Source organism: Sphaerodactylus townsendi, linkage group LG03 (assembly GCF_021028975.2).
Source record: "Sphaerodactylus townsendi isolate TG3544 linkage group LG03, MPM_Stown_v2.3, whole genome shotgun sequence".
Taxonomy (NCBI): Eukaryota; Metazoa; Chordata; class Lepidosauria; order Squamata; family Sphaerodactylidae; genus Sphaerodactylus; species Sphaerodactylus townsendi.
In genome coordinates, this window is record NC_059427.1 from 161,521,059 (window position 1) to 161,543,784 (window position 22,726).

Below are 22,726 nucleotides of genomic sequence, written 5' to 3' on the forward strand. Positions count from 1 at the left end.
TAAAATCCTAAATAGCAGATACATCATACATTCAACTAAAGGGGGGCTTTTATTACATCCTAGAATGGCATAAACAAGAGGGAAACCATATATCATTGGCACAAGCATACATATACGTTCTCTGTGAGCCTTATGAAGGCTTCTGTACCACACAAGTCTCCACGTCTGGGCATGGAGCCAGTGTAGCCAGGCAACCTGACTCAGGAAAATATTTTGTTATTTTCCTGTGGCGGTAACAGGAGGAGCAGCAGTTGCAGGGGGATATGAAAGAGTTATTGGACAGATTGTCAACTGATGCTCCTCTAAAGCCGTTTGCATAAGAGTCCCCCTTAGAGGGCTGAGCAAGGGACTGCCTGCAGTAAATTTAGGAAGAGCCATCACTTTTCTGGCTGGGAAGTCAGCCTTTTAGGAAGTTTCCATTTTGGGGTGAAAAGCAACCCATGTTAGGTCTCGTTCCCAGTTGCGGTCCCGTGGAGAAACTGCTGCAGAGAACCGGGTCACTTCCCTTGATATTCCAGGACCTGGCTGACGGCATGGAGAAGCTGGTCGTGGTAACCCTCCATTTGGGACAAGCAGCGCTCCTGCGAGAGACAGAGAGGGACAGAAATTGCCAGTGGCTGTGCTGATTCATCTAAACGCAAGCATAGAGGAATAGAACCATTCAAAAGCTGCAAGAAGTATCTGGGTTCCCCTGAACACTGGCCAGAGGCGTAGCTGGGGAAAATGGAGCCCGGGGTGGACTCCGAGTTTTCTGCCCCCCCAGGCCTCCGTGTCCTGCCCCTGTGCCCCCCTCACCTGCCACTCACCTTAGCTGGCAGCGGGGCCTGGCAGCGTGCGGTCAGGCGAGGGGGGGAAGCAGAGATGTGGGGGACGATTTTCTGCCCCCCCCCACGTGACCCCAACGGCTGTGCTCAATGCACCGATCCCCACTCCACCCCCTGATGGCTACACCACTGACTGGCTTTTTTCCTATTTGTCCAGCCAGCACAAACTGACACATACTTAGGAAAAAGAAATGCAACCGCTGGCAGCTTCATCTCTAACCCTTGGAATGTACACAAATCAATAATATTATTTTAGTGCAACTTCTAAATGTCACAAATATATTAAGGAAAAGAAGAGTTTGTCTTCATATCCCTCCCGTTCTCTCCTGTAAGGAGGCTCAAAGGGGCTTACAACCTCCTTTCCCTTCCCCACCTCACATCCTGTGAGGTGGGTGAGGCTGAGAGAGCTCCGAAGGTCACCCAGCTGGCGTGTGTTGGAGTGCACAAGCTAAACTGGTTCACGAGATAAGAAGAAGAAGAAGAGTTTGGATTTATATCCCCCCTTTCTCTCCTGTAGGAGACTCAAAGGGGCTTACAATCTCCTTGCCCTTCCCCCCTCACAACAAACACCCTGTGAGGTGGGTGGGGCTGAGAAAACTCCGAGAAGCTGTGACTAGCCCAAGGTCACCCAGCTGGCATGTGTGGGAGTGCACAGGCTAATCTGAATTCCCCAGATAAGCCTCCACAGCTCAGGTGGCAGAGCGGGGAATCAAACCCGGTTCCTCCAGATTAGATACACGAGCTCTTAACCTCCTACGCCACTGTGGATAAGCCTCCACAGCTCAAGCGGCAGAGCGGGGAATCAAATCCAGTTCTCCAGATTAGAATGCACCTGCTCTTAACCACTACACCGCACTGTAAAGCATACAGCTTGGGCTCAGGCTGCTCCCACAAGGCATTTTTCCCTGCATGGTGCACAGGCAGAAACGGGAAATCCAGATGACATTGTGCCCACTCTGTGCATAACTTATCTTGGGCTTGCTTCTCCCTCCCCCCTTCACTTGGGAGAAAAGATAAACCTTTTTCTATCTGAAGCAGGCAGGAAAATGGAGGTCCAGCAAATGCAGTAGCCACCTAGATTTCCCCCCAGTGACCCCCACAGGGGTGGGGTGGGGAGGCTCTGCCTTCTCCTCATTTTAGCTTTTTAAAGGGCATTTCCCCCTTTCCCTGCCAGGCCACACTGTTGCATTACAGGACAGTCCAACAGGGAAAGGGAAAGTGAGGAGAAAGGGGTGGGGCTTCTGGGTCATGGGGGGGGGGGGTCCCAACAAAATAATTGTTGTACCTGCAAGTGGGAACACTGTTGCCCTCCATTCTCATGCTGTTTGATGCCACTGTTTTTCCACAGGTGCATTTTCATACCCCTCCCCCCGCCACGTGGATGCAGCTGCAACTCTATGCTTTATATTGCTAAAAGGAAGAAGAAGAAGAAGAAGAAGAAGAAGAAGAAGAAGAAGAAGAAGAGAGGAGGAGGAGGAGGAGTAGTTTGGATTTATATCCCCCCTTTCTCTCCTGCAGGAGACTCAAAGGGGCTTACAATCTCCTTGCCCTTCCCCCCTCACAACAAACACCCTGTGAGGTGGGTGGGGCTGAGAGAGCTCCGAGAAGCTGTGACTAGCCCAAGGTCACCCAGCTGGCGTGTGTGGGAGTGCACAGGCTAATCTGAATTCCCCAGATAAGCCTCCACAGCTCAGGCGGCAGAGCTGGGAATCAAACCCGGTTCCTCCAGATTAGATACACGAGCTCTTAACCTCCTACGCCACTGCTATATTACATGTATTTCAGTTTTTCTGAACCAGTGTTTCCCCCCTCATGGCTTCAACATGTGGGCATACCTGATAGAGGGACATGGGGTAACCAGTGTCCCTGGGCACCACCATGTCCCTCATCACTTTGGGGTGCAAAATGTCTCCCCACGAACCAAAGCCTTCCTCAGGCCCGCTGGGCACCCCTCGGTCCAGCCCCGCAAGAGGCTCAAGATGAGGCAGCAGGGCCACCGCCGATGGAAGTTGAGGGTTAGGGTCAGCTGCCGCCCCCAATTCAACCTTCACTGGCGCCGGCCCTGCTGCCTCCGAAGATGAGGCAGCAGGGCCACCAAGGATGGAGGTTGAGTGGCTGCTGTTGACCACCCGGCTCAAGTGGGGTGATGGGGAAGGGGCGCCTGGAGCAGGTGTTGCCCTTGTGCGCCATTTCCCGCCCCACATGCCTCTGCTTCAACATTTCCAGAAATTCTCTCTGATCCTATATGCTCCCTGAAGCTTTGCTGGTGACACTTCAGAGTAGTTCTCCATTTCTCCTCTCTTCTGATCTGGAGGAACCTGGTTTGATTCCCTGATCTGCCACTTGAGTTGTGGAGGCTTATCTGGGGAATTCAGATTAGCCTGGGCACCCCCACACACGCCAGCTGGGTGACCTTGGGCTAGTCACAGCTCTACGGAGCTCTCTCAGCCCCACTCACCTCACAGGGTGTTTGTTGTGAGGGGGGAAGGGCAAGGAGTCTTCTACAGGAGAGAAAGGGGGGATATAAATCCAAACTCTTCTTCTTCTTCTCCTGCAGACCCAGACAGTTCTTACCAGATCTTTGGCCCTCTCTTCAGTGCCTCGAAGCTTCTCACAATCCTTCTTCCAGCTGCTCTCCACAGCTGCCAGCCTGCAACAGAAGAGGAGCCGGCACATTTTCAACTCCAATCCTCCACATTCTGCCAGGGGCTCACTGGTAGGTCAGCCGCAGCCGCCCCCGCCTGCCTCTTTCCAAGCGAAAAGGAGATGCCTTTAAAGAAGTGTAGGTTGAAGACAGACCGACCCCTTGGCAGCCCAAGTTGCTCACCTACCCCCCTTAACAGTCCTGCAATTTGGGCTCCGCCCTTCCAGCCTTTCACACACCATATATTTGCATATTCCAAAGGGCACCTGGGGGCTCCCTCTGGAGCTTCGGGGATCCTACAGAGAACTGGCTGTTCTGAGGTGACACCTGGCTTGACAACACTACATGCAAAAGGGATCTGGGAGTCTTAGTAGACCACAAATTGAACATGAGTCAGCAGTGTGATGTGGCAGCCAAGAAAGCCAATGCAATTCGGGGATGCATCAATAAGAGTATAGTGTCTAGATCGAGGGAAGTAATTGTACCACTCTACTCTGCATTGGTCAGACCTCACCAGAGGTGGGATCCAGCAGGTTCTCACAGGTTCCCGAGAGTAGGTTACTAATTATTAGGGTGTGCTAAGAGGGGGTTACTAATTGGTGATTTTGCCACGTGATTTTTTGCCTTAGTTACGCCCCTCCTCTCAGCAGTAGCGCGCAGAACTTGAAGCAGTCTAGCAGGAGGTGCATCAGCGTGCGTGGCAGCCTGCGCCCGTGTGCATTCATTTCCAGCCCAAGGACCGGCGTAGTGGCTGCGTCCTTGCCACAGCCCCGCCCAGGAATGCCCCGCCCCTGGAATGCCCGGCCACGCCCCCGTCGTGCCCTGCCCAGCCCCATTGACGCTACGCCACAGTTTGAATCCCACCCACCATGGGAACCTGTTACTAAAATTTTTGGATCCCACCACTGGACCTCACCTAGAGTACTGTGTTCAGTTGTGGGCACGAAAATTTAAGAAGGATATTGACAAGCTGGAACGTGCCCAGAGGAGGGAACCAAAATGGTAAAAGATCTGGAATCCGTGACCTACGAAGGGAGACTTGGGGAACTGGGGTGTTTAGAGAAGCGAAGGTTAAGGGGAGACATGATAGCCATGTTTAAATATTTGAAGGGTTGCCATGTCGAAGAGGGAGCAAACTTGTTTTCTGCTGCCTCAGAGAGTAGGACACAGAGTAATGGATTCAAGGTACAGGAAAAGAGACTCCACCTAAACATTGGGAAGAACTTCCTGACTGTCAGGGCTGTTCGACAGCGGAATGCACTGCCTCGGAGTGTGGTGGAGTCTCCTCCTTCGGAGGTTTTTAAACAGAGGCTGGATGGCTACCTGTCAGGAGTGCTTTGATGGTGTGTTCCTGCATGGCAGGGGGTTGGACTTGATGGCCCCTGGTGGTCTCTTCCAACTCTATGATTCTATGATTCTACGAATGCATACCCCAAAGAGAAAGTGGCTTCTGGCAGCCAAGAGCTTCTTGTGGTTCTTAGGGGCTGGTTCTTGGGGGCTCCTGGGGTTTTTTTTACCTGCTGTTGAGCTGTGCAGAGATGCTCTCCATGTCTTCCAGCTTCTTCCTGAGTGCCTCTTCTCGCTCCTGAAACCTGGCCTGCTCTTCTATGAGCCTTTGATTCTGGGCAGTCAGTCTCTCCATTTGCTCCTCACAAAGTCGCTGCTTCTCCTTGACTGAGATCAACTCCCTCCATATCTCTTTTGCCTGCCTCCTGTACTGTAGGGCATGTAAAGGGTTAGGGTCTCCACAACACATTGCAAATAGCTTGGGCGAGAGGCAGGAATCCCAGGTCATTGCCCTAGCTCCGTGGTGGTGAACCTTTGGCACTCCAGATATTATGGACTACAATTCCCATCAGCCCCTTGCAGCATGGTCAATTGGCCATGCTGGCAGGGGCTGATGGGAATTGTAGTCCATAACATCTGGAGTGCCAAAGGTTCGCCACCACTGCCCTAGCTGAAACTGGAGAAGGAAGAGCTTGAGGAAGCCACTCAGCGTGAGAATTCTGAGTTCAGTTCTCATTGATGCCTCCTCGAGAAAGTCTGAGAGCCAGGTCGAGCTAACTGGGCCTCATCCATTAATAATGATATTTGATAACTCTATGTAGAGAAGACCCAAATTCTGTTGCTGGAAAATATATTGGTGTGGGTGGAGGGGTATATTTCTAATAAAGGTATCCCTATTTTGAGATGGAAGTAGCAGAACTTCTAAAAGAGCCAGCATGGTGTGGTGGTTAAGAACAGGTGGATTCTATTCTAGAGAACCGGGTTTGATTCCCCACTCCTTCATCTGAGTGGCAGAGGCTTATCTGGTGAGCCAGATGTGTTTCTGCCCTCCTACATTCCTGCTGGGTGACCTTAGACTAGTCACAGTTCTCTCTGAACTCTCTCAGCCCCACCTATCTCTCAGCTTGTAAGCCATCTTGAGCCTCCTTAGAGGAGAGAAAGGCAGCGTATGAATACAGACTCTTAAGAACTGAGCTACAAACCAGGAAGGGCCTGGTTTTTTCATCTCTGCTGAAGCAGCCTTTTGGTCATTACTGATATGGGTATGTGTATGTTTCCAGGGCAAAGAATGAGCCCCCATTTCAGGTTAATCCTTCCTCCCCTCATAGTGCCTCTCTCTGATTTTTAGGACAAAATGTGGGGAGCTTCATGCATTGCTGACTTGACTGGATTAGGTGGTGCTGGGTGCAGACCAGTCTTCAGAGGGCAGAATAACCTCATTTCCTACTCATGTCCTCCTTTTAATGATACTCAAATTGCCCTCTGTCTTCCATATCTACTAGAACTTGCCTGGCCCTCATCAGAAGGTGGGATATTCTGTTCTCCTTTTAATATATTTGCATATCTGGGGAGTATACTGAAGAAGGAGAAGAAGAAGAAGAAGAGGAAGAGGAAGAGGAGTGTAAGGAATTCCATAGAAGCAGAAATAAAAGGCTCTTTGGTGAAAAAGACCGTTTATTCAGACATCTTAGAAAGCTCAAGTACACGCAGTGGCAGGAATGACACTTCCCGCCAGAAGCACAGGTTATAACTCTATCCATCCCATCCCCCTCCCGGCTTCCCATGGGAACGGAGACCTCATCTCCCGCGCAGAGATAAAGTCTCCGCCGATGAAGCTGGCCCATTGCCCGGGCTGTGGAATGTACTCAAGGTTAGGCGGCTGCCCTTCCCATCAACACCATTGAAACCTTTACAAGGAGGAAGAGGAAGAGGAAGAGGAAGAGGAGGAGGAAGAGGAGGAGGAGGAGGAGGAGGAGTTTGGATTTATATTCCCCCTTTCTCTCCTGCAGGAGACTCAAAGGGGCTTACAATCTCCTTGCCCTTCCCCCCTCACAACAAACACCCTGTGAGGTAGGTGGGGCTGAGAGAGCTTCGAGAAGCTGTGACTAGCCCAAGGTCACCCAGCTGGCATGTGTGGGAGTGCACAGGCTAATTTGAATTCCCCAGATAAGCCTCCCCAGCTCAGGCGGCAGAGCGGGGAATCAAACCCGGTTCCTCCAGATTAGATACATGAGCTCTTAACCTCCTACGCCACTGCTGCTCTGCTCTGTAAAATCTGTAAGACCTTTGCCCCATCCCATCTTCCTGACCTGAAATGGCCCTTGCATGAACATGTGGAGCTGCAATTTGCCCCATTAAGGGCATCAACTGTTTCTAAAATGTGGCAAATAGCAACCTTGACTCCCCTTCCTAAGTTTCGGACAATCTGAGGAGGCAAGGAGGGGGGAGATCTAAGTTCCCTCCTTTTGTTCTTGGAGGTCCCAATTCAAACTGGGTTTGCCAACATCTGGGAAGCTTTGAAGTTGAAAGCATGATTTCCCACCTGATTCAAGGCGGGACACAAGAAAAGTTAGGCCTGAAGCTTCTGCAATCTTGCAGCCAGGTACTTGCCCAACGATTTTGCAATCATAAAGGGTAATTAATCTTTTTCAAGATGCGTGTCTTTGGTAACACTTAAATGATGTTATGCCAGCCTGCTAAGAGACAATGCTAAGAGCAGAGGCGTAGTTCCAAGGGAAAAGGGGGGTGCACGCCCCTGTGGGGGCACAGCGAGGGTGTTCTGGGGGTGTTCTGAGACGTGACAGGGGCGTTCCGGAGCGGGACGGGGTCGTTCTGGGGCGGGGTGGAGGGCGCACTAGTGAACTGGGTGCTTTCCCCCCTTGCTACGCCTCTGGCTAAGAGTCAATGACAGAAACGTTCATGCCATTTTGAATCTGCTGACTGTCAAATCTCACCTTCCTGCTGATTCTCCACTACAGTTTCCCTTTAGATGGGGATTTTGAAATATCTGGGAGAGGGAAATTTGCAGAGAGAGCCAGTGTGCTAGGAAAGAGAACAGCCCCTCCAATTTGCCAGGCATTCCCTGCAAAAGGCCCCACAACTAACATTTGATTGGGGGAAAACACACACACACAGCCCGTTTTTATTTATTTATTTATTTATTTATTTATTTATTTATTTATTTATTTATTTATTTATTTATTTATTTATTTATTAAACTTATAGGCCGCCTCATCCCCGAAGGGCTTGAGGCGGCTCACAACATGGCCGTTCCAATGAACGTGTGGCTTGAAATGTGTGGCTCTGCCTGAAAGATGGAACAGGCCGCCAAAGCTGTGCTGGTTGAAGATATACAACCACTAGCCTGGACCCATTGAGTTATTCCCAGAGTTCATTGAGTTCTTCCCAGAGTCAGTGGCATCTTTTCTGCTTTGAGAGACGACCCGGAAAAATGTCCCCTGCAGATTCCTTGGCTTTAGTCCAGAGGCATACCGGGCAGTGATGGGATTCAAATTATTCAACAACCGGTTCTGGTGGTGGGATTCACATAATTTCACAACTGGTTGTTTACGAGCACCATTTTAACAACCGGTTCTGCCGAAGTGGTGCGAACCTGCTGAATCCCACCACTGATACTGGGGGGAAATGATGCCTGGGGCAACACCTGCTCCAGGCGCCCCCTGTCTTGGCTTAGCTGGCGGTGGTCCTGGGCAGCCTGGCAGGGCCAGGATGACGGGTGCCTGGCAGGCCCACAGCAGGCTCCTGGCCTGGCTGCTGTGGGCCTGCTGGGCGTCCCTGAAGGAGCAGCCCAGCCAGGAACCTGCCATGGGTCTGCCAGGCGCCCCCCACGTGATCTAGAAGAAGAAGAAGAGTTTGGATTTATATCCCCCCTTTCTCTCCTGCAGGAGACTCAAAGGGGCTGACAATCTCCTTGCCCTTCCCCCCTCACAACAAACACCCTGTGAGGTGGGTGGGGCTGAGAGAGCTCTGAGAAGCTGTGACTAGCCCAAGGTCACCCAGCTGGCGTGTGTGGGAGTGTACAGGCTGATCTTAATTCCCCAGGTGGCAGAGCTGGGAATCAAACCCGGTTCCTCCAGATTAGATACACGAGCTCTTAACCTCCTACGCCACTGCTGCTCCCATCTAATGGTACTCCCATCTAATGGGGGGTACCCAGGGACAATTGACACCCTATGTCCCTCTGGCAACTATGCCACTGCTTCAGTCCCATTGAGGCAAGAGCCAACCCCAGCACTGGCAGCATGCCCTCCTCCAGCCCCACAGGCTCCCTCAACATAGCTTCCGCTTCTGAAGCTCCAGAGGCTAAGCTGCCTCTCAGCACCATTTACAAAGCTGCTCACAGATCCTGTATGTCAATAGGATTGCCAACTGTCCCGGGGAAAATAATGCCCCGACGCTGAACAAAGGCTAAATGTAATGAAATAGCACAAATAGCACCCCAGTGAGCTTCTCTGAAAGAGGCAGGATGTTTCTTTCCATGACAATTGGCCATTATATCTGGAAGCTAGACACACACACTCCCCTGGGCAAGCATTGACAGTGTGCACACTTCCCGGGCTGTCTCTTTCAAGAGGTGTGTGCATGTGTGAATGACAACGTATGCACAAGAAGGTAAGAAAGATGGCGTTCTACTACCTGTTCCAGTGGTTGCACTGCATAAAAGCTGCCTTGTGTTGCCACAGCCTCTTCTGAGTGTTGAAGCCAGGGAACGGTGGGTTTTCGGGGCAGGGATCCAGTCAGACGACCCTTTGAATGCTCCTAGAGAACAGGCAAGATGATTAGGAAAGCTCCGAGAGCAAGTTCTCGGATCACAGGAGCGAGAGAAATGTGACAGACCCTGAGACTATTCTAGCTCACATCATACAACTGGGCCAGTGATGGTGAACCTTTTTGAGACCGAGTGCCCAAATTGCAACCCAAACCCCACTTATTTATCGCAAAGTGCCAACTTTAACCTGAATGCTGAGGTTTTGGTTTAGAAAAAAACGGTTGGCTCCCTCTTCCTCCCCCCAGCCACTCGAGCAGGGGCCAACCTGCTCTAGCCTCCAGCAAGTCCTGCGTGCACCGCTCTGTGCATCTCCAGAACCTCTGCCTCCTCTATGCCCACCCCCCTCGGGCAGCAGCCACCCGGAGCACAGGCATCAGGCCTGCCAGCTGAGTCCTCCCTGCTCACCCCGGTGCGCGCACGTCATGCTCAGTGGCCCAGGCCAGCCTAGATGTGTGGGGGGGGGGCATGCACAGACATGGCAAACTCTGTGTGTGTGTGCCCACAGAAAGGGCTCCGAGTGCCACCCCTGGCACCCGTGCCATAGGTTCGCCATCACTGAACTAGGCCCATAAACAGGAGCAGGCCTGAGTGGCCTGAAAGGCTCCTGCCAAGCATTTTCTGGAAGCTCAGAAGAGTGATGTGGAACCCTCCCTAGGTCCTTGGAGCTGGTTTTCAAGGGCAAATCTGGAGAGAGGTACCCAGGGGACCTGGATACTTGGGCTCTCTGGTGTGCAAATATTTCTGCTCTCTCTCTCTCTCTCTCTCTCTCTCTCTCTTTCACTGGGCTGCTGTTGTTTCTGTCTATGTTTCATGGAAGCACTTAAAAGAGTTCCCTGTCTCTTCGGCCCTATGATTTTTAATTTAACAACCCTAGATTCTAGGACCAGAAAGTTCAGATTTTGCTATCAAAATAACGTGTGTGTGTGTTCTCATTTGTGAAAACTGGACTCCATTGAAATCATCCAGTTTGTGTTTTTGCTTCTTTTGTCAACGAGAAAAAAGGCACTGCCAAAAAGCAATGAGGTGGCTTAATAAATTAGCGGGGGGGGGGGGGAGGGGGGTTGTCTCTTCCTACCCCTGTTCAACAAAGTTTATCAACTTCCTAAGCATGCAGTGCTGAGGACTGTGAATGAGGAAAACAACGTTGCACTTAGCTGCAACTATTGTTCATCAAGTGGTCTTTTGAGCAGGCACACGTGGGACTGCACATGCACAGGCCTGCCGCAGAGAAGAATAGCAAGCCTTTCTTCCAGCATTCCTGCAGCAACAGAACATTCCCTCCCCCTCAGAGCTGTGGGCAGGGAGCATTCCCCTCCATTCTCCAACTGCCACCACAGACACAGTCCTTTGAGAGGTAAGTGTCAGAGTGATGAAGATATAGTCCACAGTGGGGAAGGAGGGAGAGATATGTGCCTACACAGAAGACCACTTGAAGAACAACAGTTACAGGTAAATGCAATGTTGCTTTTCGTCTTTGTGGTCTTATGTGCAGTCCCACATGGGAGAATAGCAAACTAACCACTTTCAAGGTGGGGTGAGGCCAGTGGTGGGATCCAAAAATTTTAGTAACAGGTTCCCATGGTGGTGGGATTCAAACTGTGGCGTAGCACCAATGGGGCTGGGCGGGGCACAACGGGGGTGTGGCTGGGCATTCCAGGGGCGGGGCATTCCTGGGCGGGAATTCCTGAAAGCTTTCGACAATACAGTGATCCAGAGCTTCGTATGGACTTATCGGATGAAGAATTCAGATGCCTCAGAGGCAAAGACACTCGTCAAAGGATGGGCCTCTAAATTTGAAGAAAAGCCATGCCCTCAGCAAGCAATCTTCAAGAACCATTTGTGCTGAACCTAACAGAGAGGGTAACCAATGTCAATCCAACCTGGACTGCCCAGATCTGCATCCCTGAGGGGAGGATGGCAATTTCCTCAGTGGTGAGGAAGATTCAGAGTGCCGAGCTCATCCCAACTTCTTGTGGGCAGGGGAACTCCTTTCCCTTTACACTGGTTTGGTTCTTTCCTTTGCAGGAAACAAGAAAGATGCCCTATCCCCAAGGCCCAAAGCAGAACGTTGTGCAATCAGCACTGACACTATTGATGGAGCTTTTGATGACATACCTCCCAATGTAAACGCAGGATCTGGAGTCGACTGCTCATAAAGAATTGCCTTAAGCCTCAACACCCTAACATGGTAGGCCTTTGGAGAACAGGGCATATGCTTTTACAAAGCCAAAATATGGCCTTCGCTGAGGCATAACAGGCAATCAAGACGGTTGTCATTCTTTGCCATCTTTGCCCCACATTGGAGCATTTTGAAAATAAGGCAAAACCCTTCTTTTGTTGGAATTTCCAGCCTTGTTTTGCATGCAGCAGTAGCAAGAGCAGCAGGGAATTCTGGGAAGCTGCACGAACATTCTAAAGGTGACAGTTAAAATCCATTGGTAGTGTTCCCTCACCACACACTAGGGGCGATTCCGCACACGAGTAAAATAGGTTCGACCCAGTTCCCTGAGAAGGGTATTAACCTAGGTCGAAGCCATTGCTGTTCCCCACTGCAACCAGCTTGATCCCAGCTCGGAGGGCGGAATCATCCTGTGCCTCTTCGCCACTCCGTTCCGATTGGCTACTGTTCTACGGCCATGTTCTGTCTCTCCCCACACACGTTATAAAAAAAACTGCCACAGGAATGGAGGGACAAAGGTGGCGTTTTTTGATTGGCCAGCTGTACGCATGCCCGAAACACTCAGCTGTGATTGGCTGAATGGGGGACTCCTGGCACCAGAGATTTCGCACTTTACTGGAATCGAGCTGAGTTTGAGCGTGGTTCCCTGAAAAAATAGTAGTTCCCAACTGGAGTCGGAAATTTGACCGTTACACGGGGCGAAGCTGGTACAAAACCACGTCGATCCCAGTGGTTGTGCGGAGCACTTAGGTCGAGTGCAGCTTGAACTTAGGTCGATAACGCAAGGGCAGAATCGACTTAGGAGACTGACTGAATAACCAAGATGTGCTCTGTAAACCAAATGATATATAAAGTGCTGTGAGTAAAAGATATTCTAACACAACCATACTGTAACAAACCATGAACTGTGCATGTAACTATTATTTGTGATACTTTGTTAATGTATAAACTGTATGTTTTCTCTCTCAGTTCAAGTAAAGTTCTGCTTATGTTTTTATGAACTCCTGAGGAAAAACGGCTGGTCTTTTGACAGATAAACTATTCTAATTTGTTGTGCTTCACAGTCCACATTTCCGCCCGTTACTTTGGTTGACAGGATTATATATTCCAAATATACCTGTTGCCCTTCATCTTTTACATCATCAATGCAGTGGCAAAAAGAGAACACAGGGGATCGCTCCCTCGCCACCAACCTCAGGACTGTTTTGGTGCGAACTGTTTCCGTCCATGGCTTTGAGAGGGAAGGAGCCAGAGGTGGGATCCAGCAGGTTCTCACCAGTTCCCGAGAGTGGGTTACTAATTATTTGTGTGTGCTGAGAGGGGGTTACTAATTGGGTCTGCTTTTCCGTTAGAAATTCCATTAGGTCCAAAAATCATAAAGTCCTGTTGTTTCCTATGTGGCTGGTTAGCGAAGGTAAAAAACGGGATAATTCTCCCTGTTGGGCTGTTTTAAAAACATGTTTTAGAAATATGGTGAAGTTCCTTGTTTAAGGAAAGTATCCTTCTTTTGATTTCTAGAAACAAAATTAAGTATTTGAAAGTATTAAGCATTTGACAGGCAGCCAATTAGAGGTAGAAGTAGTTGTTTCTGTTGGCAGTAGATGATAGGACTTGCCATAATGAGTTTAAATTATGGACAGAACGATACCAGCTGGAAATTAGGAACTTTTTTTTTACAGTAAGAGTTTTTTACAGTAACAGAGAAATTATTAATGCCCCGCCCCCGGAGTGCACGGCCACACCCCCATCATGCCCCGCCCAGCCCCATTGGTGCTGCGCCACTGTTTGAATCCCACCACCATGGGAACCTGTTACTAAAATTTTTGGATCCCACCACTGGAAGGAGCGTCCTGTTGCTTCATGAATGCCTGAAGAAAAGCCTGCGCTTCTTCTCTGTGGCAGGCCTGTGCATGCGCAGCCCCATGAGGGACTGCACATATGACCACACAGATGAAGCATGGTTCCATAACAACTGTGCATCTTCTGCTCCCTCCTTCCAGTCCTCTACACTGTGCTCGGGGAACTGCACAGGTCACAGAGGCCAGGGGTGGGCCTGGCCACAGGAAAGGTTGGGGAGTTCAGCTTGGAGCCCATCTTACCCAGGAGTCCTTTCTGCCGCTGCCACATGGGTGGAAGGTACCAGGCCAGGGGCCACTGTCCCGACCTTTAGCCACACGCTCTGTGCTGCCTTGCTTGCGCGGATGCCGGGTGCCCTTGGTCTGAGTGGGAACGCTATGGGTGCGCTGCACTTTGCTCTTCTTAGTTTGGGGGAAAGTGGCCAACGGCTCCTCCTTGCCTCGGACCTTCTGGATGTTGCTCATGGAGTGGCTCTTGATCAGAGGGTTGTATTTGCCTAGTTCCCGTGGCGGCACAAATCCTGGCTTCTGGTTTTCTGTCCCTCTGGAACAGAGAAAGGGGAAGTCAGGTGGACCTTGGAGGAAGAAGCACGGCCACAAAAGAGCCCATGGCTTGAGCCTCGTCACTGACGCTGAAACTATCCCACCTGAAGGGAGAGGAGGAGGCCCCCCACTCTCACTCCCATGAAGAGGTTGAGTACAACAGAATGTTTCTTCCATCCAGGACATTTTTATCCCTCACCTCCTCCATGGACTCCAGATGGGATGTTTGGTCTTTCCTGCCTCCCTTTTATCATCACAAGTTCATAACAACTGTATAAGTCATTGGCCCAAGAGACAGGAATTGACTCAATGATTCCCAACCAGGTTAAGGCTAAGTGACCATCTGAATTGGACCACCCGAGTCAGAGAAAGTCCTTTGTATCTCTTGAAAAAGTTCTCAAATCACGCAGATAACCTGCATGCTAATTTTCCATTATATACCAATGAGATATTTCATCATCAAAAGGATATCAGGGGGTGTAATGTTAGGAAGAGGGGCAGGGGTGTGTAGATGTAACCCCCATGCTCAGAATGGGTTGACCCAGTAAGGGGTGGAGACCCAAAGCAGGAGGAGGCTGCAGAGCTCATGTGGTTTGGAGGAGACAAGGCTACCAGACTCGGACCTTGGTTGTATAAGCCCTGAACACCTTGTTAAGGAAACTGCAATGTTATTGGGAACTACTGGGAAGGTAGTTGTTTATTTTTGCTATGTTGTAAATGTTGGAGTTTATTGTTTCAGGGTTTTTTGTGGTTGTAATGGGTGAGAGTTCTCCTGGAAACCTTCATCATGTTGAATCCTGTTCATCAAGCCCTTGGAGTCTTCAGGAGCCAACCCACTTGCAAAGAAGAATTGGACTTGGCAGTATCAGTAGACTGTAAATATAAGGACTTGAAAATGCAACCTGAACAGGACCTTGAAGTGTGATGTAAAATGTTGATGTTATGTGTTATATGTTATATGTTAAGAAAGTAAACCATTTTGTTGTTTTTAAAATTTGTTGTTGCAAACTCATTCCAAGTTCTGCCCCACAGAACCCACAGATAGAGGTTACATAGGCACATGGGGTTCTTATGCCCCCCCATTCCTAACCCTCTCCTGACCACCTCAATCCACATCCACTGTCCAAGTGGCAAGGAGTGGAACTAATCAGTGTTGGGAACCAATCCCACCTGAAGGACTGCCTCCTCCCATAGTCTGTTGACCACCAGTTACTATCTGCCTTTCCAGGCCTCCTCTCTGTACCCCCACCTGCAGAGGGGCTAGAGCCAACTGTGGTGGTCCCTCACCTTTGGAACAACCTCCCCCTCAAGTCTTGCCAGGCACCTGATTTACATTCTTTTAGGCACTAGCCCAGGGGTGGGCAATTATTTTTTCCATGGGGCTGCATAAGAAACAAAAAATATTGTGGAGGGCCGGGCCAAAAGGCAGGGGGGCGAGGCGCTTTTGAAAGCCCCGCAGAAGCCGGCAGCCAAGGCAACCGGCTTCTGCGGGGTTTTCAAAGGCGCCTCGCTCCCCAGGACGGCAAGGGGGCCAGTCAGGGTCATCCGGCGGGCCGGATGTGGCCCGCGGGCCGTATAATGCCCAGGTCTGCACTAGGCTAAAACATGTCTTTTTGCCCTGGCTCTTACTTGGGGTTTTTAGGTTAGTAGCTTCTAATGACTGGTTTTATGGACAGTTTTTATGCTGCTTGTGTTTAAGGACTTGTTTTTATGTTGGGGCTTTTAATTGTTGGCTGCCTTGAGTGGGACTCTGAAGAGGCAGCACAGAAATATTCGTGATAAAATATACAAAAATAAAAACACATTCTCTTCTGGTTCCAGGCAAGCACTGAGCATGACCAAATTTTATATATTTATTTTTAAATTCATACCCTGCCTATATTCAAGATTTCTTGGCAGCTATAATGTTAGAATCATAGAGTCATGGAAGAGACCACGAGGGCCATTCAGTCCACCCCCTGCCCATGCAGGAATACACAATCAAAGCACTCCCGACATGAGGATGGGGATGAAGAAGGTTGGATTTATATCCTCTTTTCTCTCCTGTAAGGCGACTCAAAGGGGCTTACAATCTCCTCCCCCCACACACAATAAACACCCTGTGAGGTAGGTGGGGCTGAGAGAGCTCAGAAGAACTGTGACTAGCCCAAGGTCACCCAGCTGGCGTGTGTTGGAGCACACAAGCTAATCTAGTTCACCAGATAAGCTTCCACAGTTCAAGTGGCAGAGCAGGGAATCAAACCTGGTTCTCCAGATTAGAATGCACCTGCTGTTAATCACTATACCACGCTGGTTTTTGTGGCCATCCAGCCTCTGTTTAAAAACCTCCAAAGAGACTAAACATCCCCAGCTCCTTAAGTCTCTCCTCATAGGACACAGATTCCAGACCTTGTACCATTTTGGTTGCCCTCCTCTGGACCCACTTCACCTTGTCAATATTCTTATCAACATCCCCATACATAAAATCATCTCTTAAAAACCCTGTAACATACAAACGTTAAAATCTTAACCCTAGCCCTCATCCCCGCCCACCCAATTGGCAGCATCATAGGGGGGCATTCAGGAAGACTAACCCAATGCCTGAACAAAGAGGGAAGTCTTTGCCAGCCTCCTGAACCCATAAAGGGTAGGCACCCAGCAAACCTCCGAGGGGCAATTATTCCAAAGCCTGAGAACAACCACAGAGTGGGCAGTCCACAAAGGGCGATTCCGCACACGAGTAAAATAGGTTCGACCCAGTTCCCTGAGAAGGGTACTAACCTAGGTCGAAGCCATTGCTGTTCCCCACTGCAACCAGCTTGATCCCAGCTCGGAGGGCGGAATCATCTTGTGCCTCTTCACCGCTCCGTTCCGACTGGCTACTGTTCTACGGCCATGTTCCGTCTATCCACACACACGTTATAAAAAAACTGCCACAGGAATGGAGGGACAAAGGTGGTGTTTTTTGATTGGCCAGCTGTACGCATGCCCGAAACACTCAGCTGTGATTGGCTGAATGAGGGACTCCTGGCACCAGAGATTCCGCACTTTACTGGAATCGAGCTGAGTTCGAGCGTGGTTCCCTGAAAAAGTAGTAGTTCCCAACTGGAGTCGGAAATTTGACCGTTACACGGGGCGAAGCTGGTACAAAACCACGTCGATCCCAGTGGTTGTGTGGAGCACTTAGGTCGAACGCAGCTCGAACTTAGGTCGATAACACAAGTGCGGAATTGACCTAACTGAGTCTTTCCTTTGTATTGCTCTCCTGTCCCACACAAGCTTGGGGTAGCATTTCCAAACTCTGATCAGTATCCTAAAGGCAATTCCTTACCTTTGGTCTGTGCTGAGGCCAAGCTGAACAGACACAGGCACAGGGGTTCCTTTCTGGATAGCATGCAGAATGGTGGGCAGAGGGTCCAGCCTCTTCTGGGTGCACTTAGAAGCAACAGAGCAGACATTAGTCCCCATCAAGAATTGCTGCAGTACAGAAGCATATCTAGGAAAAATGGAGCCCGGGGCAAAATCTGTCTCATCTCCCCTCCATTTTCTCTAGATTTGGGGGGCGGGTCAGGGGGAAAGCAGCAGTGGTGTAGGAGGTTAAGAGCTCATGTATCTAATCTGGAGGAACCGGGTTTGATTCCCCACTCTGCCGCCTGAGCTGTGGAGGCTTATCTGGGGAATTCAGATTAGCCTGTGCACTCCCACACACGCCAGCTGGGTGACCTTGGGGTAGTCACAGTTCTTCCAAGCTCTCTCAGCCCCACCTACCTCACAGGGTGTTTGTTGTGAGGGGGAAGGGCAATGAGATTGTAAGCCCCTTTGAGTCTCCTACAGGAGAGAAAGGGGGGATATAAATCCAAACTTTTCTTCTTCTATCAGCAGAGTTTGAAGCGGTCACTCTGGTAAGATGAGAAGGTCTATAGTCTTCTTAGTCTTCTTGCACTCACTGCAACCTTCTCCCACACTTGGAAAAGAATACTCTCCACACAAGATGTTCTTTCCATAGGAAGGTTTTACTTTAGCAGTTGCAAGGTTACACAAGTCGACGCTATACAAGACTATAAAGCTATACAGAACTCTTCATCGAGAACACAGTGAACACACACACTGAACTCAACACTCTGAACTTAGCATATACAATGCTTGGCATCTTACACATCCAACTGGATACTTTTCCCCCACCCCGGCAACAGCCTCACAGTTGAACTCACCAATCATTGTTAAAGGTCAACTGTTGCTACTTTGCCCTAGACTGACTGTCTCCGGCCTTGAACAAACTTCTGCTGACTTAGAAGATGAACCTTTTGTGAACCTTTATTTTTTTAATCATGACAATCGAACCATCTGCCAATCTCATGGAGGAGTGCCAGGTTGGCGACGGCACCCGGGTCTACCACCCAAAGCCAGCAAGGCTCCCAGGTCTTCCACCCAGAGCCAGCAACAGTGCCCAGGTCTACCGCTTGTAGCCTGTGAGCACGGCCCGGGCCTGCCGCTCCCCCCACATGATTAGATGGCGTGCGCCTGGGGACATGTGGCACCACATGTCCCTGTGGGCAGTACGGCCCTGCTGCAGTATCTTGCAGGGGAAGGTTTGGCATGGCCAGAGAGGCAGGGGAGTTTCTCTCTTTCCAACCATGTCCAGCCTTGGAGAGCAGGTGAGTTCACACTCACCGCTTCATGGAACTTTGGACCATTTCGATTGCATGTTTTTAAGGGGATAAATGGATACCTGGCTCCCCCTTACTGGAAATCCCATGACCCATTTTGCTGTAATCCTTTCTAGTCTGATGCTATAACCACTACACCATGCTGGTTCTCTGATGTTATTTATTCCACATCCCATCCATCCTCTAGATCAGGGGTCTGCAACCTATGGCTCTCCAAGATGTTCATGGACTACAATTCCCATCAGCCCCTGCCAGCATGGCAAAGTGGCAGGGCTGATGGGAATTGTAGTCCATGAACATCTGGAGAGCCGTAGGTTGCAGACACCTGCTCTAGATGTCTCAGAGCAAGGTCCTAACCAGTTCCTATCCATAAACCTTTCAAGCTCCAGATTAGTTTTGCATCAAGGTTGTTCAAGCCATCCTCTAAGCCGCTTAGAAGAACATTAGAAGAACAAAAGGCCAAAATGCTGACTTGGTGAAATTTGAACCAAATCTGCCTCTGCCCCTTCCTCAATACAAAAACTCCCAGGAAAAAAAAAAGTAGTTTTGCAAAGGCCCACAAATTCCAAGGAGGTTCGCTCAGTTTTCTGATGGAAAAGCAGGAAATATGTTGGAGAAGTAGAAGAAAAGAAGAAGCTGGATTTGTTACCCTGCCTTTCACCCCTGTAAGGAGTCTCAAAGCAGCTTACAAATTCCTTCCCTTCCTCTCCCCAAGATGGACACCTTGTGAGGCAGGTGGGGCTGAGAGATTTCAGAGAGAACTGTGACTACCCCAAGGTCACTCAGCAGGCTTCAAGTGGAAGAGCGGGGAAAGATGAGACTGCCGCTCATGTGGAGGAGAGGTGAATCAAACCTGGTTCTCCAGATTAGCGTCCATCGCTCTTAACCACTACACTATGCTGGTTCTCAAAAATTCCTATGAAATATTTTTTTCATTTGGAATGGGTGAGACACTCTTACTCAAGGATCTGCTTACTCAAAAGGAGTAGCATGAAGATTTTTATGTATGGCAAACTAGTATAGCATTAGATAATGAGAAACAGTAATCTTTCCTATTTCTCAGGTGAGGAAGAGACAGTGGCGTATCTGCCTAGGGACAAGGGGTACCTCTTGTCCCCGGGCGCCACTCTGCTGGTCACGTGGGGGGTGCAAAATCGGCACCCCACGTGACCAGGAATTCCTGCTGTCTGGTCATTTTTGAGTGCCTCCAAGCACCCTCAATCCCATCCTGGACTCCCCCTTCCCTTCCTTCCCTCCATCTGGCAGCCTGCAGTCTCTTCTGACCTCCCCTCCGGGCAGGCCAGAAGAGACTGCAGTCCCAGCCTCGGAGATCTTCTTTTATAAGCACTGAGGTCAGGGGTGGGGCTTGGGGAGCAGGAAGGGGTGGGACTTCCTGCTCCCCAAGCCCCACCCCCAGCCTCAGTGCTTATAAAAGAAGATCTCCGAGGCTGGGACTGCAGTCTCTTCTGGCCTGCCCGGAGGGGAGGTTAGAAGAGACTTCAGGCTGCCGGATGGGAGCCCAGCTGGCAGGGGGAGTCTGTGGGGGGGGAGGTAGGCACCCTAGACCATGTCCATGGTCACATGGGCGAGGTTGAGGGAAGTGGGGGTGGAGCCTGGGGCATCAGGGGATGGAGCTAGGGTGGTGGGGGGCAGAGCCTGGGAGGGCATCATGGAGACAATTTGTCTCCGGCGCCATTTACCCCTGGTACGCTTCTGGGAAGAGAAGAAGTTTGGATTTATACCCCACCTTTCTCTTCTGTAAGGAGACTCAAGGTGGCCTACAAGCTTCTTTCTCTTCCTCTCCCCACAACAGACACCTTGTGAGGCAGGTGGGGCTGAGAGAGTTCAGAGAGAACTGTGACTAGCCCAAGGTCACCCAGCAGGAATGTAGGAGTACGGAAACATATCTGGTTCACCAGAAAAGCCTCTGCCATTCAGGTGGAGGAGTGGGGAATCAAACCTGGTTCTCCAGATTAGAATCCACCTGCTCTTAACCACTACACCACACTGGCAAATTTAAGATATATATGCTAAAGTACCAGCTAGTACAACAGTTTGCAATTTTCTCTCAATTTTCTCTCAAATTGGGTATATTTGCAGTTTTGTTTGTGCAAGAAGACATTTATATTTCCAAATTCCATGATCATGTCAAATATTACATGGTGCTAACATAAAGTATTTCAGAACAATATAAGTTTCAGTAAAGTAGGAAAGTACAGCACATATTTCAATATTTTTGAAAGCAGTCCGCAAACTCATGGATTCAACATTCCTTGAAATGTTATATCCCTGCTGTGATTGCACCATCACTAATGTAGAGCAGCTGTGACTGGCCGATAAAAAAATCAAAAGGTATCCGCAGCAAAAAAAGAGCAAAACTGCAGATATACTGTTGTAATGTATAGACACAAAATGAACTTCATGATTTGAGACTTGCATGATTATTCAACGGGAATTAAATCAAACAATTTTAGACAAATTGGTTTGGGACTTACAACAATTATTGTCAAAGGCTTTCACAGCCAGAATCACTAGGGTGTTGTGGGTTTTCCGGCTTCTATGGCTGAACACAGCCATACAACCCTGAAAACCCATAACACCTAAAGGAGAAAATGCTACTGGACACAATGCCATGCAACCCGGAAAACCCACAACACCCTTACAACAACTTAGGGAGGTTGTTTGATTTTATAGTTTGAGGGAGGGGTTGCATGCAAGGGAGGGGGGAGTGAGGGGGCCCGGCATCTGGACCTGCCCCACCCACCCTAGTGGAGGGAGGGAGGGGAAGGGGAGGGAGGGATGGCATGCAAGAGAGGGGTGGAAAGGGGAGGGGCCCCGCATCTGGACATGGCCCACCCACCCTAGCGGGAGGAGGGGGAGGGGAGGGGTGGCATGCAAGAGAGGGGAGGAAAGGGGAGGGGGTTGTCAGTTGTCAGTTGTAACTTTGCATCTGCCTTGCATGCTTTATAAGCAATTTGTCTGAAATTGTTTGATGTAATTTCCTCTGAAAAATCATGCACATTTCAAATGATAACATCAATTTTATACACATTACAAGAGTACGTTTGCATCCTTGCCCTTGTGACTGGCCAATCATAAGAACATAAGAACAAGCCAGCTGGATCAGACCAAAGTCCATCTAGTCCAGCTCTCTGCTACTCGCAGTGGCCCACCAGGTGCCTTTGGGAGCTCACATGTAGGATGTGAACGCAATGGCCTTCTGCGGCTGTTGCTAACCTGTGGAACACATTCCAGCTGAGCTTTTATTGCTGTGTTTTTAAATAACCTCCAAGCATCCTGGACAGTTTTGACTCTCTTGATTTTCCCTTTCAGCTTCCTGCGCACTATCCCCCTCATCTTTGAGAAATTTCCCTTTCTGAAGGCGAATGTAACTACATTAGTAGTTGCCACTTGTTCGCATGCTGAGATACTGAATCTGACAGCATTGTGGTCGCTGTTCCCTATCGGCTCAACAACACTGACTTCCTGCACCAGGTCCTGGGTCCCACATAGAATTAGATCTAGGATCACCTCTCCCCTGGTTGGTTCCACAACCATCTGCTCTAAGCCACAGTCATTCAGCATATCCAGGAATGCTCTCTCCTTACTATGACCTGAACATGCATTTTTCCAGTTTATATGGGGATAGTTAAAATCACCCATTACCACTACATTTTTGTTTTTGTTGGCCTCTCTAATTTCTTTTTCCATCTCAGAATCCTCTTGTGCACTTTGGTCAGGGGGACGATAATATATTCCTAATATTAAACTGTCCTTCACACCTGGTATTGATATCCACAGTGATTCTGTAGGGGAACCAGCTCCCCTTGCATTGTCTATTTTATGTGATACTATGCTCTCTTTGATGTAAAGGGCAACTCCACCCCCAATGCGCCCTGTCCTATCCTTCCTATAGAGCCTGTAGCCTGGTATAACAGCATCCCACTGGTTCTCCTCA

At 49.7% G+C, this 22,726-nt stretch overlaps 1 protein-coding gene across 1 annotated transcript in view; it reads right to left on the minus strand.

The window, feature by feature from the left end:
• Nucleotides 1-250: 250 nt before the first annotated feature.
• RASAL3 (RAS protein activator like 3) overlaps nt 251-22,726 on the minus strand; it is a 75,761-nt gene continuing 53,285 nt past the window's right edge. Inside the window, 6 exon segments of the mRNA XM_048487724.1 lie at nt 251-581; nt 3,399-3,474; nt 4,986-5,185; nt 9,412-9,534; nt 13,823-14,123; nt 17,433-17,536. Of these exon segments, the coding sequence (XP_048343681.1) occupies nt 498-581; nt 3,399-3,474; nt 4,986-5,185; nt 9,412-9,534; nt 13,823-14,123; nt 17,433-17,536 (888 nt within the window). The 3' untranslated portion in view covers nt 251-497.